At 44.1% G+C, this 20,213-nt stretch overlaps 4 protein-coding genes across 4 annotated transcripts in view; 1 reads left to right on the top strand and 3 right to left on the bottom strand.

Annotated features, from left to right (window-relative positions):
- Window positions 1–761: 761 nt before the first annotated feature.
- Window positions 762–4,428, bottom strand: LOC128724063 (BRCA2-interacting transcriptional repressor EMSY). Its single transcript, XM_053817828.1, has 5 exons — window positions 4,368–4,428; window positions 4,127–4,301; window positions 3,785–4,061; window positions 1,184–3,689; window positions 762–1,090 (listed from the first exon to the last, which is right to left on the bottom strand). Exons 1-5 carry the CDS (start codon window positions 4,426–4,428, stop codon window positions 762–764), a joined length of 3,348 nt encoding a protein of 1,115 aa, XP_053673803.1.
- Window positions 4,429–5,235: 807 nt separating this feature from the next.
- LOC128725183 (uncharacterized protein KIAA2013 homolog) lies at window positions 5,236–7,466 on the bottom strand. Its single transcript, XM_053818906.1, has 2 exons — window positions 7,295–7,466; window positions 5,236–7,229 (listed from the first exon to the last, which is right to left on the bottom strand). The coding sequence occupies exons 1-2, from the start codon at window positions 7,464–7,466 to the stop codon at window positions 5,527–5,529; spliced, it is 1,875 nt and encodes a 624-aa protein (XP_053674881.1). The 3' UTR covers window positions 5,236–5,526.
- A 3,159-nt stretch (window positions 7,467–10,625) lies between these two features.
- Window positions 10,626–11,433, top strand: LOC128724062 (transmembrane reductase CYB561D2). The gene is made up of 2 exons (XM_053817827.1): window positions 10,626–10,850; window positions 10,924–11,433. The coding sequence occupies exons 1-2, from the start codon at window positions 10,626–10,628 to the stop codon at window positions 11,431–11,433; spliced, it is 735 nt and encodes a 244-aa protein (XP_053673802.1).
- A 404-nt stretch (window positions 11,434–11,837) lies between these two features.
- LOC128724061 (thrombospondin type-1 domain-containing protein 4) overlaps window positions 11,838–20,213 on the bottom strand; it is a 71,488-nt gene continuing 63,112 nt past the window's right edge. The window contains exons 7-11 of the mRNA XM_053817826.1: window positions 17,834–18,032; window positions 14,481–14,792; window positions 13,464–14,401; window positions 13,220–13,396; window positions 11,838–13,124 (exon numbers count right to left, since the gene is read on the bottom strand). Of these exons, the coding sequence (XP_053673801.1) occupies window positions 12,720–13,124; window positions 13,220–13,396; window positions 13,464–14,401; window positions 14,481–14,792; window positions 17,834–18,032 (2,031 nt within the window). The 3' untranslated portion in view covers window positions 11,838–12,719. The remainder of the gene's footprint in view (window positions 13,125–13,219; window positions 13,397–13,463; window positions 14,402–14,480; window positions 14,793–17,833; window positions 18,033–20,213) is intronic.

The following is a 20,213-nucleotide window of genomic DNA, read 5'->3' as shown; positions in this document are numbered from 1 at the left end:
CTTACAACTAAGTTTACTGTATATTTTCGACTTTTCTTGCGGTTTTAGACGCCTTACGGTACAAGTAGGTTAGGGTAATGTATGCATTTCACAACGGTACATCGTGGGTCGGCCCTTCATCAGGCAGTAATATCTTATGAGCAATTTTAAAATCAAATGACCCTGCCTATTGACAACCTCGTAATTCAATTAACTAATGTCGTGAAATTAGTCTTCTATTTTAATTCAGCTCTACTATTTGCATAACTGCACACCGCATTTATACACAATTCATATACATATGCTAGCTGGTAAAAAGGCGCTTCAATAGAAAAAATTCCGAAAATAGTATAATGTCCTTCTCACCTCATTCCTTATTTCATTAGTAACGGTATCGAGCAACGAATATGATTTCCATAGGTTCTATGTCAAACAATCAGTTCTTAGGAAACACAAACCTCGTACGTAGTTTGAATAGCGCATGATACAAAATGTGATTGGCAATGAACTAAAAAAGCATGGTGTTCCCAAAATATAAAGCTTTCTTCGCTTTAAGCACATAATATTCACAAATAATTAGACAATTTCAATGATGATTTATGTATATTATTCCAAACTGACGCCAAGTAGACTGGCCGAAAATAAATTGCATTATATCGTAACAGGTTGCAGCGATTATCTATCAACTTTAAGTAGGTGATCGATTTGTGTTTGCAATTAGTTATACTTAACACTCAACCAAATAACGCTCTTATATGTCGCTTAGTGTTGATGGGATTTTTTTACACCGACGGCTTAACCTTTTGCGCCCGTTTAGTTCTTTTTGGCATTGAACCAATCTCTCCGGACACTACTTGTTCATAAGAGAATGACAACGCATGATATTTACCGTCTGCGTCCATTTCTAGCAAATCGCATACAATATCAGTTGATTCCTCAAAGGATTCTTCATGCATTTCCCCATTTTCAACTGTTTCAATTTCTTCGGAGCATTCGTGATACTGGATGTCTGAGAGAAGATTCTCTCGCACCACGCCGTTGATGGCTGGATGATCTGCATTTATTTGATTAGATGTGCTTTCTAGTTCCGCAACGAGCTCACGTGTGGTACCTGAACGAAACAATTTAATATTTCAAAGTTAAAGTTAGTAGTACTTCGAAAAGTCAATATGTGTGCTCTTGGCGTGGTCAATCGTTTACTTACCATAGCCAACGCTAATAAATTCCATTCGTTCCTCTTGAGCTTCTTCCGTGAAGTGGTCCTCCTCCGACACTTCCTCTATGAGAGTATCGTAATTCGACTGGTTCACCTCTTCGATAATAATGGCTTCGGAGTCTATTTCAACATCAACCGTATGCTCTTCGTCGTAATCATCCTCTTCAATGCCATCGTCTTCCTCTATCCTATTGGGTTCGTCTTCAAGATCGTCCTCACCAGCGGCGGAATCCGTAACGGAAGAATCGTCCCCACGTTCCGTAGAAATGATATCATACTCGCCATGTGAAATCGCATCACCAGCCCCGTGACTTGGTGATAAACATGAATGGGAGCTTTTACTATCGTCATTTATCAGCTGCTTCTCTACCGTGATTTCTAGTTTCTCTTGCATAGTTTGGGTCGGTGTAGCAACTGGTAGCGTGGTGCAAGTATCTTGCACCATCACGCTGGATTGTGGGTCCACTTTTTGATCCAACGCTACGGAGGCAGTAAGATTTTCACTAGTCGCAATATTACTTGATATTGAATCATTTTTCGAACTCGGCTGTTCGTTTGACGCTGTCTCTACATGAGAAGCATGTGAGGAGTTTGTACGATCTAATTCGTGCTCCCAGTCTGTTCCTCGTGCTGCAGCCGCTCCAGCCGTGTGTTTTGATATATTACCGAGTTCTATTTTTACCTTTTTCGCTCCAAAATTCATCCCGCTTGACTCCGTCGGCTGTATCGCCTTCGTATACAATGTACCTTTGAACGGAATCAGTTGACTTGGAGAAATTTTTATTTTTCGTATAGGCGTATTTTCGCCAGAAACAGTGGAAACACTAGAACTGGGTAGCTTGCCGGGGACTGGCTGTTCCACAGGTGCTCTAGAGGGTAACAAACCATCAACAACTTCAATTTGTTCCTCAGTTTGCTCCATTGGTGCTGATGACGATTGAGTATTAACAACCATCTCGTTCCCTACTCCGAACTTCGATGTCGGAGAGGTTGCTTTCTGATGCAAGTTCATTTCAAACGAAGACACGTTGAAGATGTTAGGAACGGTTTGCACTATTACCTTGGGAGGACTGTTGACAGCTGACGATGAAGCTGAAGAATCAATACTCTTAGGAATGGTGATCTTTTGTCCAAGATTTAACATTCCCGATGTGGTCGATGGTTTTGGTAAAATAATTACATTATTTTTTTGCACTGGTGGTGTTGAAGATGCGTTTTGCGACACAGCAGTAACGGGAGTACCAAGCGGCAGCAGTTGTGCTTTGTGCACCGAAAGCTTGTTTCCACTTTTGACGACAGTGAATCCGGCAAGATTCGGTTGTTTTGCGGACGAGATATTACATACTATTGATGGTTTTGTTGTATGGTTCGTCATCAGGCTTGTCCTTGCAGTGGAGTCGATATTTTGAACCTGATCAGCTACGCTATCGGTACACGAAATCATTTTGCCAAATGTATCCCCGTGCGTTTGTTCATGCTTTAAATCTGTGCTCGGTACGTCAGCGTTTGAGGCATCGGAACACGCATTCACATTATCGGCCGACACCGTGATAGCGGGAACCGTGGGTATAACATTAACATTGCACGAGTCGTGTTGCTGTGTTTGCCTTTTGATGTTTCTAGTGCTAGCATCGCGGTTTTTGGAGCTTATCCAACTGTTTGTTTCCGGATCCGTTTGAGGCGGATGCAGCGGTTTCGGCAAACCCAAACTAGCCAATGTAGCAGCTGCTGTTGATGTCGGAATGAGAATGTTCTTGCTGGGAGATTTCTTTTGATAGTTTAACAGATGCTGTGGTAAATGCTTTCCGTGCGAAAAGAAACTGATTCCCTTCATGGGAATATTCAAATTGCCCCCCTTGAGCGGCAAATTGCTAGTCGGATTCAATTTGGACAAGTTATATTGAATGTCTTTCTTTGACGAAGGCAGAATTCCTTGTTGGTGCCCCAATGGTGCAACAAAACTACTAGAGGAGTTGTGTTGATGAGATTTTATGATGCCAGATGTAAGATGCTGCTGCAATTGTAAGGGTTCTGCGGTAGAGCAACCGTTAGAGACAGCTTTACTGTCGAAGGGTACAGCATACGAATGAATCAAATGCGGACTGTGTAAGCTATTCCTAGGGGATTGTTTTAAACTTTTCGCAGAACTGTGCTTGGACATTTTGGCAGGTGGATAGGGAGATTTTGATTTCCAAGCTCGCTTAACGGATTGTGTCTTTTTCCTTGAAGAACGTTCCCCAGATCTTTTGATCTTGTCTATGTTATTAGTTTTAGGTTTGCTCATGTTATCAGGGCGAATTGTGTTATTCAATAGTATATCACATAGGGATGGCTGATCGGGTACTTGCGGAGGAGGATTATCAGATATTTTCTCCACGTTTTCGTTGGAATTTTCTTTCTTAGCAGATGTTATACTTTCAGATTCTTCTGGCTTGGCTGGTTCTGCTCTTTTTACCTCCCTGTTTATGTAACTTTTTGTCATTATATCCTGAAACTGAATATAAAAATAACATGTAGAACAATACTCAACCAAGACACCAAAATCAATGGTTCTCAAAATGTAGCGTTAACACACTGCTGTAAACTTACCGGATCGGAAGTAACTACGGCGGCATCGCGTTTGAATCCATTTTCAAACAACGATAGTTCTTTTCGCACCAGATCAAATATTTCTTCTTCTGCCTTTCTTAACCGGTCTGAAGATGTTTCGGCAGGATGTGGTAGCTTACAGTTCGCCCGGGTTAATTGCTCATACACAGTATTCGCAATATATGTTAATGCGGTGTGAGGAATTCCTCGAGGCAAAATGGGAAATTGTCGATGCCCTTCACGACGCCAGTCTTGGGCACTGTTTGGCCCAGAAATGCTGTTAGAAAAATAAAACATGTTATATGCACATTTAACATCACAATCTTTATTTTTTTTACTCACACTTCTGCAACTGTAGTCAATCGTTCATCATTCGCAACACGCCTTGCCTCTGCTCGATGCCGGTCAGTAGATATATGTAGTACTCGTCTTAATTCTTCCAGCATCCGCTGCTTCTCCTTGCTGAGACAGCCCTGTGCTCGAAATGTGCTTATCACCGTGCCATATGATTCAAGCTCTGTCACGAAAATGTGGAATATAAAATCATGTTTTTATCAAGCAATTTTGGCGCCTATATGCTTACCTAGCCGCCTAAGAACACCACGGCATTCCTCTCGAGTCATATCTAGTTTCATCGGCCACATTTTATTTTCACATTGAGTACTGCTAGCGAATATTTTTGCAGTTCATAAATCGAAACACTAATGAAACCTTGCGTTTGGTATGACCCGCGAACAACCCGAAATCAAAATACTTCACTTCCGTTCTGGAAACTCGATGATACGGACGCAATTTCACATACTTTGGCAGCACGCAATGAACGCTGAGGGGCGCGGAGTTGATAAGAATTGAAATGATTTATTGTTTGGCGATCAATCCCGCGCTAATGTGAATTATCTAGTCGATAAATATTTTTTCGTATGGTGCTCTAACTGAATTGGCATAATATGTAGCTCCCATTTCTGTTTATAAGACGTCAAAACTTTTATTTTTATCATGGCTGGCAACACTATGGAAGTGCTGCTAAATTTCTTGATACAAATCCGAAAACATTCAATCGCATTCAATTCTGATTCTCATCTAAAACGAGCAAATTTCATTTTTTTACTAATCGTTATAATTGTTCAATAATTGTTGGTTTTGCGCTTATAAACTAAAATCCTAGTTTTCAACTTTTATTTAAGACAATTTGAAAAACTTGTTAATTCTGATTTGTGCTAAATACTCATACAATAAAAAGCAGCATTTAATCTCCTTGGCAGCACTGCAGTATACATTATGTTTGTTGTCAGAAAGACCAAAACCAATTGTTGACAACCGGATCGAAGCCCTTTCAAAATATTTAAAAACCACAATTTCCTGTACGGCCTCTAATATGAATAATACATTATGACGGTTGAAAAAAAAACACAATTAAAATATATAACTATAATAATAATGATCAAATCATCTACAATCGTACATTCTGAACAAAATATTTTTTTGTTGGTTTATTTGGTATCACCTGCTTGATATATCTATTATAAGATGCAATCAAAGAAGTAACGACACCTAACTTTTTACATTATTGCGAACAGTATTGCAAATTGTTACGATTTATCCGACATATCAGTTGATCTGAATGTCGCATGGAATAAAGCAACGTTAATGTATACTTTTTGAGGATAGCTTTCACTGGGTTAGTCACTCAAATGACGAACGCAAATAAACTAAATATTTACAAGGAACGAAAAACTCCGCGCTTATGGTTTGCTATAGCGATATCTCATCTTGTCTGGTGGTTCACAATACTCCTTCACTATAAGTTTGCAGAGAAAAACGTGAAAGACGATTATAATAACGCATATAGACACCCAAAAAAGTGTTGGTAGTCCTCCCAAATGGTGCCCGTGTCGATGTAAGGCGATCACATGATGCTCATGTGCTGGCGCTTCTACGACCTCCTTTACATGGATTGCATGCCTGAGATCTTCCATATGCTTCCTGTCCGATGTTATGTACAGAATTGAAGTGACCGGTTCGGTAAGTTTCACTGGGAATGCTGCTCGGGTCTGACGCAATTGCACTGGGTCGTCAAGACAACCCGCATCGCAAGCATAGTAATTTCGATCAGATCTATCTAATGCCACGTATAGTACCGCCTTGTTGTCCTCCCGAACGGTGATCGAAATATTTAGATGGGTCAAGTTTCCATAGTTCAACCTACGGAAAGCGTAATCACGATGCAGATATTTCGGATGGATGTTCAACTCCAAATGCTGGTTGCTAAACCGGAATCCACCGAAGCTAAGCACCATCGCTTGAACTATGCCACTAGCACCGGCTTTGATAAGATTGTGACATCCTTGTTTTTCTAATGTCAGCATCCATGAACCTACAACGGAATTCAGCTCTTCAAAGGTAGTCATAGAACGCCACAAATTTTCCGCTTGAAGCGTATGATAGCTATCGTAGCAACCTTCTGCATATGTTAAAGCCCGGGCAATTTGTTCCTTTCGAGCATTGGTCACCGACTCCTCAAACTCGAATGCACGAGCCTGCGAAATGACCGCGTACATTGTCGCATTAATATTGTTTCCGTTTAAGGTGTTCTCTGCTTTTGAGGTGCTTATATGGAAGCCAGTTTCCCACAGATTATTCCAAACGAGAGCATGGTCACGTTTGAAATTATGGTATGCATTTTGTTCGCCATGCTCGGCAGCTAGCAGTGCTTTATTCATGGCTTCGATTGCTTGTTTTTCGATTGATTCTTTATGAGCACTGTATTTATCGCGTGAAATTGGCTCGGAATAATTGATGGTGAGGAGTAATTCCAGCTTCGTGGTACCCCTTTTCTTGAGCGTTATCACGCGTGGTAGTTTACGGGAAACAATTGACACCACTCGTACGTTAGCGTCACCAGTGATTCCAGCCATTGGGCCCATATCAACCATTCCCGTAACGACCTGATATTCTAATATTGCCGACGCATGCTGGAATTTGACATTCTTTACAATCGCAGAGGGCCAATCCGAAATTCTGGGCACGATCAATTCAATATCGGTTAACTGGTTTTTGGTGTTTGTTAACTGAATTTCTTGCACTAACACGAACGGCATTGTGCGGTGGGCATAGTACTGATAAGATACATGATAACCATCTGGAAAACATTGAAATCGATGAACGATGCCGCTCAAATACTCGACAACGGTGGCTTCTCTGCCCGGTGCTGAACTGGCCACACTAACAATCGGGTGGAAATTTACAGGTTGTGACAGAGTTCTGCCACGAAATATATTGAGGTGCGCATCGGCATGTATCTCTAATCCAAACCATCCGTTGCCGACGTAGGGAATTGCATCATGCTCATGCGAATACGTTGGTTGATGCCGAATATTAACGTTGTACTCAAAGTTCTGCAGATAGAACGGTGTTAGCCGATCGTCCATGCAACGCATAGATTGGTCTATGAATGAATTGGAAAAAATCTCATGTTAAAATATACCGATATTTACTGTGACCTTAAGGTACCTCTCGTTGGTTCCGAATGGCCAAACAACCATCTTAATATAGATGGACCTATGTACAGCAAAAATACCGCCACAACAAACAGTAAGAAAAACAACTTCCGGTACGAAACATTTCCGTCGAACGTGCGTTTAAGGCGACGAGTTAAATCACTAGTATCAAATTTGTAGTTCATGATACTAATGCATTTGAAAAGCGTTTGAGATAGACAACTGTTGATTCCGCACTAACGTGGTAGTCAGTAATTAATTCCAGCACTTTACATACGTTAGGAGTCACAAAGCAGATGACTGCTGCATTATCGGCTTTAGTTGCAATAGACCAAAAGAAAGGGAGATTCGTGTACTGTTGCGAAAAAACTAAAGCAAAGACAAAAAAAAAACATTAATATGTATCATAGTTTGCATCGAAGTTCAAATCGTGAATGAGAATGTCACATTATTTCCACTTTTATATTTTTGAAACTACCAAGCTATTGGTTTTGTATTTCTATGTAATCCACAAATAAGTTAACACCCAAAGTCCATCTGTTGGTAATATGCTATTGTTTTTCCTTCATTTCCTCGTTTTAGTGAGCTAATGCAGAACAACTAGAAAGAACATACTGTGCCTTGTTTCACTAACCTCTGTATTATTAACTCTATCAGAAAAGATAACTACGATGGGCCTCGTAGTACAAGAGGTGTAATAAGGATTAAATGTGTTAAATTCAATTTCATAATAAAGTAGCAAAAATTCTACTCTTGTAAAACACCGACCAAAACAATGGCACATACACCCACACTACGTCGGTGAGAACGTCACAAGCCCATCGATTTCATAAATGACATTGCTGTCAAATTCGTAGTCGTTAAGATTTTTAATAATTTATTTTTATTTCAAATCCCAATAGTATTTAAAACATAACATTTTTTCATTTAAGGCCGACTTACTTTCGTGCAGCTAAAAGCAGAGTAAATATTATCAGTGGTTGCGGTATTATTGTTTTGCAGTAAATAATTTTCGCTCATCGTTTTTTTATGTTCGGATAAAATTGATTTGATTGAATAAATATTAACTATAATATATCAAATTGAAATCTTTTAAGCAAGAACACTCAAGGGTTCTTCAAGGGTAACCAAGAGAGATCCTAAATGTCCGGTAATAACTTAAGCTCGTTATATGATCGTTATGCTAACTCGCAATGTGCTCGACATGTGCTCAATCGGTTAACTTTTTTGGGTTTCAAGTGCAGCTGTTTTATCTGCTCAAGAGCATAGTATTGGCAAAAGAACTATGTTAGAATAATCGTTCAATTGTAATGGCATTAAGTACTTGTTGTGATGCTGAATAAATTGAAAATTAAAGCAGTACCATTGCTTATAGAGATGAAGCCTAATTTAAACAAAAATGAAAACTTGCAAATCAGCCTAACTAAAACACTATTTAAACAAATGCAAATTTTCTGCATACGTTCCATCATGAATAGCAGTTAAAACTACAAATAGTACAATAAAGTAAATAGAGCAAAATAACATTAGAATTGAATTGGAATGAATAATTTTTTATTCTGTTTTTTTTAAGTCAGCCTAAATTACATAAAAGCCTATGAAAATTATATAATAGTGAAGCACAATAATTAATATTTAAAAAATTAATACTATTTTTAAATGTTTCAAACTTTATAGATACAATTAGCCTTGCAAGGCTGGCTTCCATTCCTACCACATGTGCGTGAGCATTAATTCTATGAACTGACCCTTATCAGCAGGCTGAAATACGCCCGTGTTAGCATTCTAGTTAGTAGTGCAGTTATATGCAACGAGTTAACTGCTTTGCACTTCTTAATAAACTGTGTTGAGTTGCAACCCTTGCAAAGATATTTTTGCCTAGTCTCAAATGGACGCATTGGTGGTAGAGGAAGATGCTCAAGCAACAGCGAGAGAAAATTTCATCAGAAAAACCACCCCGAACATAGTGTTTAATGTGGTTTTTCCATGTTCTATTGGCATTACCACCGTTACAACGATGGTGGCCTGCTGGAAGAATGGATTGATCAATTGGTATACCTGGCATATTCTGCTGGCTGGAATTGGAGTAAGATCTTGACGGAGTCATACTTTTGCTGGATTGTTAATTAATTGCCGTTGTGTTCAGATCAATTTACTAATGCCTGTAGGTATCTCGATGCTGCATGGTGGTCATTATGTAGTAGAGCGTACATCCCAGCCCGATCGAAAAACGACCCATTGGTTGGTTCAGTCTGTCGCAGGTTTATGCATCTTAACCGGTGTCCTGGTCCAGTACGTCAGTAGAGGTATGCAATACAAACCACACTTCATCTCAATCCATTCGATCATGGGACTTTTCACGGTGCTGTTGATCATCGTTGGCATGGCAAGCGGTGTGGTCGTCTTGTATGGATGGGAGATTCGCAAACACCTCAGACCGCTATGGCGAATTCGAATGCACCGAGCCACGGGTTTGATAGGCTATTTGACGGGAACGATTGCGCTGGCGCTCGCCTACAAAAAGCACATTTTCGACGATATCCTTTCCGCTGAGACACGTTTGGTTCTGATTCTAGCAAATGGGTTAGCCGCAGTGATCAGCTTGTTTGGAGTGTGGAAAAAACTGTACCGCTATTTGCATGCATTTGTTGTTCTGCGTGCCGATCATACTTTAGACGATGTTCAATAAATGCTCCCCTTTTATATATGTGATTTTATTTCTCTTCTATGACAATGATTTGTAAAAAAAAGAAAATATACCCATTTGCTGTTTGCTGATAGCATTATCACACACTTGTCTGGCGTTGATTCACCACTCCTGACCTTGGGCACTACGCTAACGCCGTCCGTGTGTCCCAGCATTCCGTTTAAATATAAATCCATCCGTTTCACACCCCCACATTTCGATGGATTCGCCACTAGGCCAGATAAACCGCGGCATCACCGCGTGCGAATCGAACAACGCTAACCCCAGCCGACAACACCGGACTCACGTAGCATCTCGTACACGTCCTGCTGATAGTAATCGCTCGTAGACTCTCTGACGCTGCTTGCTTCGGCCTGCCGTGACCATAGTTTGTGGCCGTGTTGATGCATCAACAATAATAACAAACAAATACCAGGCCTGTGGTATCGATCTATTGTCACGGCGGTACAAAAGCACTGCCCGTCGATCGCTACTAGCTCAGTGTGGAAAGTATAATGGAGCGAGTTCCAGACACGAGACCGACGCCCTAGTGATGGTAGTGCTGCATAAGTGCATTTCCTGGTGATCAGTTCACGTACGTGCATTGTAACACGAGACTCAGCAGCAGCGGCTAGTGTAGAAACAATAGGAGCTCACGATGGCGAACGAAAAAAGCACGAAGCTGCCGAGCGCAAGTAAAGAAGAATTGTTGATGGAACGTAAAAAGCTCACCGAGAGTGAGTGGTACTCGATGGCTGAGGGTATATTCAACACCCTCAACCACATCATGATCGGAGTGGTTTGCATCTACACCAGCTGGCTGTGCTGGAGGAATGGGTTCGAGAATTTGTACACCTGGCACGTGTTTCTGACGCTTATAGGGGTATGCTAGTCATCATGATCATGTTCATTAGTTCCGCGGTTGATGTGTGTACTTTTATTTGTCACCCTAATAGTATCATCTGCTCATGTCGGAAGGGATTGTGCTGTTCTTCAGTGGCAATGGCTGGAGCCAAAAGCTTTCCCATTCGCACAAACGCACCGTTCACTGGCTGATCGAGGTGGTTGGTTGCACGTGTTGTGTGGTGGGGATTGCGCTGGAAATCTACTTCCGTGCGTCGACCAACAGACGACACTTTTCCTCGACGCATGCCATCGTGGGACTAACATCACTCATTTTTCTCGCACTGACGCTGGTCAACGGACTGATGGCACTGTTTGCGGCCGATCTTCGACGGCGTATTCGACCGATCTACTCCAAACTGGGCCACTATCTCACCGGTACCGTGTGTTACGTGCTGGGCATGGTGGCGATCGTGTTGGCGTACGAGAAACGTATCTATCACCAGAACACGGTTACTGAGGGCATTACGATGATGACCGTTTTCACGATTACCGTTACGGTACTTAGTATGGTCGGAGTTGTAAAGACGGTGTACAATCAGCTCAAAACTCTCGCTCGCTGATTATAAGGGCGAGAAACCTGTACTGCCATTGGGAGATACGAGTAGCAATTCGTTTACAAATTTCTTTGACCTTTTATTGGGAAACCCATTCCGTGCAAACATATTAAACAATGTAAGGGTGTAAAGGGTAGAAAAAACACACATACACGAACGGATAAGCATTGGAGGTGTCTACTACTAATCTGGAATCGCGGGCACATGTCAGCTGACACGTGATAACGACTTCAGCTATCTGTTTGGCGCGGTACGAGAACGTGCTGTAGGTCTCCTACCATATTGCAGTGAACAGCTCGATCCGTGATCGTGGTCTGGATGTTCCCCGATTGTTTCTTTCAGTATACCACTAACCACCGCAGGGACTTGCCAAACGGCAGGAAATCCAATGTTATCAAACGTTTATTGGAAAGAGGGAGATCTATGTTATAGTTACAGTGATGGAAAATTCATTTACCTGTCTGCCTTTTTTTGTCGCTGCAGTTTTCTTGATTTTATTATTCGCAAATACTTACTAACAATAATGGTTTCTCTCTTTGATGCGTAACGATGTGAAATTGTAATTAATCCTCACTGATAAATATCTATCCTCGGCTACCGGTTCATGTTTGTTTGCTTTCTTTTCCCGTACGGTGAAATCAAACAGCCTCAACGTGCAGCTCCGCGACGACCACATTCTAAAGAAAATAAAGGTTAGCGTAGCCAACTATAAGTGTTAAGTGTGCCCCCGTGCTGGGAGCGAAAGAATACGCGATCCTGCCTGCGTGGGGTTCTTGTTATCTAAGTAATGGAAACGCTATGGAAACTGAGTGTACCGCTTTGGGGGAATGCGAACACTGCATGCGCTTGAATGGTTTTCTGTTAGTTAATACTAGTGATCGGTGATGAGTTTAATACAGTTCATTAATAGGCCGAATGCCTCCGACATCTCATTCTTGCTTTTTCTTTTGAAAGCAACAGAAAACCTCAGAGCCTCGTGGGTGACTTTGCGGGACTTGCCATTGTGCGTCCTCGCTTCACATAAATACTGTCAGAGTGCTGTGTGTTTCGTCCTTCGTCGTTTGCCCGCTGGAAAACTCAAATCTAAGAAAGCCGATGGCACGGCATGGCCGACACGCGGAAATTAAATGAAACTTAATCGGGGCCTGCCTGCCAACACAAAAGAAGACCGCACAATTTCTTCCGCAAAAAGTTTGTTAGTAACGGGCGCATGGTGGGAAGGTGCTTTTCCCGGGTTTTGCACGTCATCGTGTCGGTTATGATTGGTGCAAAAGCTGTCAGCCTCCGTCAATTTAGTACAGCTCGTTCTGCCGCGTTCGGCACATCTGACAGCACGCCTGGCTGTAGTAGGCGTAGTTGCAGAGCTTTGCCTTCAACACTATCGTGCAGTTGGGAAAATCGTCCCGGCAGTTTTCGTCGTTTGGCATCATGTCCGAGCGCGTCTCGTAGTACGGGTCCGCCGAGGACACCGAGGAGGATACTGGTGTCGTGAAGGATGAAGAAGTAGCCGCCGTTGTCGTCGTAGTTGATGGAGGAATGGTGGATACTGGACAGGACTCTTCGTTGCACACCCGGTAGGATATTGGACGATCTGCGTAACGGCAGCCTCCAGATTCCTGCAGCAGTTTATCGCGCAAGTTGAATTCTAAACACTTCACCACACGTCGTTGGTTGCCTCCACCGCACAATTTGGTACACTGCAATGTGAAACAAAATCAGTACGGTTTATTTGCCTCCAATCGCCAGTTCACGACGAGGATCCTGGAGGAAATGATCATGAAACAGGTCTTACCTCAGTCCACTCGGAGAAGTGCCATCTAGGTTTACACTCGTCGAAAGATTCAGAGTCGCAGTTCTCGATCGCCTTGGGTCGTATCTCAGCGTCGCATTCGCTTTCGGGTGCAAAATGATCATTCCGGATGCAGAGCACTGTTCTGGAGCGCGTCAAGTTGAAGCAGTCACCGGAACACTACGAACGGGAACGAAAGGGTCCTGTTAGGGTCTGTTTGATTGAGCTTTTTGCGCAAGCTACTCACCAGTGTCCAGGGTCCTGCGAACCATTCCCCAAACTCACACGCCCTGTTGCTGGTGCACTCGCGGGATGTTTCCGGCATCATGCGCAGATCACATCGTTCGGAGTTGAGCGATGAACTACGATCGCAGAAGATGGAGCGGGTCTGCATGCCAATACCGCAGCTAGTCGAACATCGAGTGCTCCAGCTGGCAGTCAACCAAACACCTGTTTTCTTCGCTTCCGCTCGGTAGTTAATGTGGTTAATGTCAGCCCGTTGGCGACTGTGTGGAACGACGAAGCCTCCATTCGACTGCTGTCCTGTCTCCATGTCGTTCTGAGTGTGACTGCTCACGTGTCCTCCAGAACCACGGTGTTCGTGGTGCTGATGTGGATGTCCCCGATGTCCACGATGCTCATGCGGGTGCGATGATTCCACGGTAGGACGATAGCGAGGTTTTTCGGTCCTCGGAGGAGTTGGTTTGATCACACGCGAGCACTCACATCTCTCCGTGCTCGATGGCAACTCTTCCATACAGGCACCATTGCTGACCTGTATGACGATGCCTGACAACAGCTCCTGGACGCATTTGACTTCGCGTGTCCGGAACACCTCTTCGTCGTACTTTTCCTCACAGTTGCATTGCTCCCATTCACCTAGCTTCCAGTACGCGGGACATGGCTGCGTGTTACAACGCAGCAGGTTCTCGTTCAACACCGGTTGCTGCAAATGGGCACATCGTTTGACCGAAAAGACGCGCGTTGGAGACTCGCGGACACACTTGATGATGGGTTGCTGGATTCCGCCACCACACGATTTACTGCATGCGCTGAATCCAATCACCTTCCACAGGTACTTGCGTTTGCGTTGTCCAACTCGCCCAGTCGTGGAGTTGGTGGATGCTCCCACTAGTCGTTGTTTTGGCAGGCGTAGGTTGGACTTTTCCGAGATTTCATTTCCCGCTGGAAAAAACAAATAGCACACGAATTACGAACACAGAGCACAGGAAGCCGTTGTGCCTTGTACCACCGGAGGGCCTACCTTCGGCACTGGGAAGTTCCTCCTGGGATGAGGGTTCGGTCGGGTTAACGCTGACTGGTAGCAGGTACTCGTACTTAATGCCTGGGTTGGGTGATTGTGATAGCAGAAACACCTGCACCGGCTCGTTGGTGGGTCCAAGTGCGGTCACCCACTCGGTCACACCCTCCACGTGCCGGAAGCTGCTGTTGGAGCCGTTGTTCAGACCATCGACACGACGATAGTCGAACACGGTGCCAGCGGCGATGTAATGTCCGCTCAGCGAGATCGTGTAATCGCCGTTGATGAAAAATCGTTGATCGGTCGTTTTTAGCGCTGCCGGGTGTAAATAAAGAGCATAGTCAGTCGTGGGAAAAATGCATCATGTTTCGAGGTTGTGGTGGTGCTTGGTTTAAGGGAAAAATCGTTTGTCGTCCTTGCGGAAACGTTACTCTACTGAAGGGTACGTAGAACCAATTCCGATGAGTTGATTTAATTTCGAATTCCAACAGCAGTTTTTATTTCTTCTGATTGCAGCGAATTTTTAAAATAGAAAATCCTTTCAGTGGAAACCGGTGTACCGAATTTACAGCAATGCGATGTGCGATTTTTTTTTGCATATTCACCATACCTCTTTTAGTAACATCTATTAGTTTACTTCGCTCATTCGTCGATACATAATTTTTATGGCATTTTCTAATTGCTACATTTCTAAAGTATAATTTAAATGAATCAGGCGTGACAGATCACACGTGGTAAATGTTAACAATAAATGCTGTAAATTATTTGTAACTTGGCCTTATTAAGAAACTTTTAGTTAAATTCTGACAAAGTGACAGGTGAATTTCTATCGATTTCGTGAAATAAATTTCAAACAAATTCATCTTTTAAATGTACGAATGAGCCTTGATATTCACGTTGCATGGCATTGTAACCCAGTGTTCAATCAATACGCACCCATAGTAATTTATTTATTCATTTCAAGAGCAATTTTCGCAAGCTCTATATGTTCTTAAAATTATAACAGACCAATAATCGTCAGCCTTAGATGGTTTACAAATTACAGTACAATGCAGCAGTACACCGAACCGTACGGTTGAGTCAACCGCAAATTTTGCCCTTTACGAATCTAGGTTTTGATTGGTAAGTCGGGATTGGGAGGTCCTATTGTTTACCGATTTTTTGTTGCCTCCATATCCCCAGAAGGTCTTCACCGAACCCGGCCGCACCGTTTGGGGCCGCTTCGAGGTGGGAATATTTTATAAGCTCAGGCACCGTGGAAACCCATAAACGGTGCTGTCGTGCGCATTAGCGAAGAGTGCGTGTAAGGGACCGGAAAAAAGGATCCTTTCAGTGGATGGCGACGCAGGACACGCGGGCACCGGGCGCATTGCATGAATTAATGGATAATGCTTTACCGCGCGTCGTTGCCGGTGCCACTTTCGGTGGGAAATGGAAAGTAAATTAAGGTATGCATCGGACAGATTTCCATCTTAATTTGGTTATGGTGCAGGGCCCGTTTTTTGCCGTTCGCTTCGGAGTTGGGTGACATGGACCGTGTCCTAGCCATCGGCAGGCAAAGGTGAACGATAGCGCAATGCGCCTGCTAGACCGACCATGCATCGCGTTGGCTTTTGGGTGCGATATTCGAGGATTCGTGGAGCTGGTGCATCATGGCGTGCTCTCATAGACGGTGAGGTCGGATTTCCGATTAACACGGAAGAGATTGCACCACCTAAAGGGAGAGAAAGAGAAAGAAAATTCTCTTCTACATGCCTGCGAAAGCCGTGATAGAGACGCCATCAATCCACGTTTATCTCAATTGGCCCGCTCGCAATAGCACGGGAACAAAGTGTTTCCTGGAGCCGTTATTATTGCCGGTCGGTTATTATTGGGTTTATGTGCGATTTATGATAATTTCAGGCCACTCAAAAGCGTGGCGTTCCACCGCCAAAGATGAGACTGTAAAAGGACCACATTGATGCAGCATTTCAAGTGCATGCGAACTCGGTCTGCAAGGGTTACAATATATTGTAAATTTATCTACCGCTTGCGTGAAACGGATGACTCACTGGAGTGGGTTCGCCATTCTCGCCACGGTGCGTGGTGAGTTCGAAATCACTTTAAAGTACACACAAAAAAGCGCGAGTGGTGTCTGCTAAAGTTGAGCTATGAGGAAAGTGATTTGCGCGTCCATTTGTGTCCTCCAGCGTGCATCAAGCAACTGTGCGATGGGACCATTCAAAAGAGGTGTTCATGCGTCATAAGCACATCAAGGATGGGGACACCAAAACCGGAGCTGAAGCAACATGCTTCACTCTCGGGAGGTCCTTGGGTTTATTTATTCACAAGAACCCTACGAGGAACACCTTCGTCTGCATCGGTCGGTGACGGTGTAACGAAAGTACGTTCCCGTTTCGGCCGGATCACACTTCGAAGAACGGAAAACGATGAGCTTTACAGTGTCACCGGTGCTGACTGGGCGGATGGAATGGCAAAGCATAATGCGGCAACGTGTGAAAAGAAGTGTCGCATTAGTTTCCAACGCTGACAGCTCTTGGGTGCGAATGGCCGCCACCATCGTGGTGCATATGGAAATGGCGCCTAGATCGGCACCTGCAAATGGCAACACCCTTATGGTCGGTCCTTATGGCCGATGAGCTCACCGGACGCGCGTGTGTGTGTGTGCACATTGTCAGCAAGTGTCTAAAGCCTCATAAATCTTCCCCACGATGGGTCATCGCTGCTGACTAAACCGACTCTCGCCAGGGCGTGTACTTAGACGGCCTGAGGCCAGCGTGCGCAGCGATCTGCACAGGCACAGCAGTAGTTCCGTCCACTGACTTTCATTCGAAATGCGAATAAAAAACCCCCCATTTCGGTGGTCTCTTTTCCTGAGCACCGGTGTCATCGCAGGGAATATGTTTCGTTTACGCACCCTGTCGCCATTAGGCCATGGGGCCACGGAAAAGTCGCACGGACGGCGTCCATTAAGTGGAAGTCCGATGCTTTCATCGTTTTTGCTTTCGGAAAACCCAAACACCCCCGACGGAGGAACGCAATAAACTAAAAATAAACACATATTTAATGCCGCCACAAGTAAGCATGAAGATAACGGCGGACCGCGGCCTATAAAAACAGAAAATGCTCCCTCCAATTTTCCCGAGGTCACCGAAAGCGGTTCGAGGGAAGATGAGCCCGCCCGTTTCAAGGACGATTAAAGTGCATTAGCACAGCGGCGACATAAACAAGCGTTTGTTTATATTTTATGTTTCGCTTGCTCGCTGGGCTAAAACGTGAACGTGAAGCGATTTCCATTCCTTTTGGTTAGAACCAGCAATTCACTAGCAGTAGACCAGTAGTAAGGGGTGTCTTACCGAGATAGTTCTGGCTGTTCTGCAACTCCGTTATCGTGATGTTGGATGCACCGACCGGGATGGTGGCCACGTGGACGTAACCATTGTTGGGGTTGGTCTTCGTGTAGATACCGGAAATGGGACGGCAAACGGTCGTTCCGCACCGGACGGCGCCATTGTTCATGAACGTGCCCGAAATGACGCCACTGTTGTGAACGGCCTGCGGAAGAAATAAATCAAACACACGTCATTGGCAGCACACCATGGTAATAGAGGCTAGTGAAATTGCGCTATCCGATCGAGCCGGACCCCTTGGTCGAGAATGTGGACATGGAACCGATCGAATCACCAACACCCAGCAGGTGGCAAATAGAATATCGAAGCGACGTTTTTTTAAAAAGAGAAACCTGCTGCAGTGTAACAGTTTTGCTGCGGAAATTCGAACCATTTTCGATGCTACTGCAGCTTGAATACCTTTGCGAAACAAATCATTAGCGGAAAAGTCGTATAGTATTAGCTGCTTTGTTAACAAGGAGCGTAGTGGTTCCAGCAAACTGACACATTTTAACAGGAATACCCCATGACGGAGTGAAGTCGTCCGAAGCATCCATTTTTGAGTGGAATTTCTTCCCTATCCTGCTGCCGAAAAGGGGGGAGCCATTTCTGTTCAACCAGCTTTTAGCTCGAGGACCAAGAACACGTTCTTCGCTCCGTTCCTTAAACTTAACTAACAGCAGCCGACATCGAATGGCCGTAACGCCCACACAAAAGGGTGGACCGTGGGTAACCGAAGAAGGCGCACGGAGGCGGATGGGCGATTTCTTTCATCCTTTAAAGCCTTAAGAAAACTGTGTTTGCTTTTAATTTTCTCCGACCATCTTGGCAGTAGTGGCCGGAACGCAGGTCGGGCGGGTTTGCTATGCTCAGGAGCTTGGCGCGTGATGCGGGCGTTTTTCAATCGAATGTATCAGTCAGAGGTCGCCTTTGAATGCTTGCTGGTGTGCAAACACGTTGTCGTTCGATCGGAGACTCGATGGTGCTAGAGCAAATCTTTCTCGACTATCGCCAAAGGGCGTGTTACCTGCCGGCACCTGCTTAAGATTCATTCGTTTTGAAAAAAAAATCCCAGATTAAATGGGCCGGCTTGTCTTATCCTTCTGTTCATACCGTTTGCAATGGGCTTTCTACGCTTTAGATTGCGCTTAAGCCTCTTGTAGCCCGTTCTAAGTATTACATTTTAATTGATTTTTTATACGCCTTCGCACATTCGCACAATGCGAGTATTTTGTAGGTGTCCTTTAACGACGTAATGAAAAGAGGCTTCAGTTTTGTATAAAAGAAGCTAGTTTTTTCTAGTACAAAATCCGAATTAATTCATTTACTAACTTCAAATCAATCTATTAAACGTTTTGCAAATTTTGTCAATTTTAACTACGAATTTTAATCCAAACGGACAACTCTGTTTTAAATAGCAAAACAATTGCGTAATAAATCTCGATCAAACGTTACATTACATTATGCCTAAATATCAGTTTACGACGGGAAAATTGTGTCTGTTGAGGAATTCAAAGCACAGCTCTCAATTCTTCATTTGGCCTGTTCCTCCTGCTCAAGCCCAAGTGGGGGTAAAGAAATTACTTAATTATTCCATTTTCACACTTTCATGCAACAAACCGTGCGGTAATCTAACCGGAATAATTAAGCGCCGAATCCCCTGAATGAGCACACGACAGCAGCCTGCGTCTGTGATAAAGCAGCCAGCCAAGAAGCCGACCTCGAAAGAACGGACGCCTCCCACCGTGACAGTGGTTTTGGGCAGCAATGGCTCGGCTTGCCACAGCTTAAAGTTTGGTGTTCCACGGCATCATCGTCCCGTGCCTGGCAGCTCGAGATGCCGGAGGATGCCCGCTCAAGCAAACGCGCCAATGGTGGGGCATTTTTCACCGATGGTTGAGTGAACTGAATAAAGAGAAATAATACTCATGAGCCTGATATATCAACCGGCATGGCGTTCTGGGAGGGGAGTGGACGTGGGAGTAGCCTGAACGCCAGCCAGCAGACCTATGAGGCTTTGTTTGCCCGATTTCGAGGGCCAGAAATCTTCCTAAATCCCTATTTTCATCCGCCTCGTCCTCCCCGGGTTCGCATCGCCAGCCACGAGCGGTCAGCAGTACTTACCACCAGCAGTGCAACGGCCACGATCCGAAGTAATGAATTTTTAAAAAACATTTAAAACAGTTCCACTCGGGTTTTCACTGAAACGTTGAAAGAAGCTCTCCGTGCGCTGCCGAGGCGAAGACCCTGCAAGTGATGCGGGATTTGTTGAGGGATTTAGCGTGGGGAGCCGAATATTCCCGCCGGAGGAAAACACGGAAATGGATTGCGGAGAAGGTTAATAAAG

Source organism: Anopheles nili, chromosome 3 (assembly GCF_943737925.1).
Source record: "Anopheles nili chromosome 3, idAnoNiliSN_F5_01, whole genome shotgun sequence".
Lineage (NCBI taxonomy): Eukaryota > Metazoa > Arthropoda > Insecta > Diptera > Culicidae > Anopheles > Anopheles nili.
The sequence above is the reverse complement of the archived record's forward strand: the minus strand, read 5'-3'. Positions and strand labels throughout refer to the sequence as shown.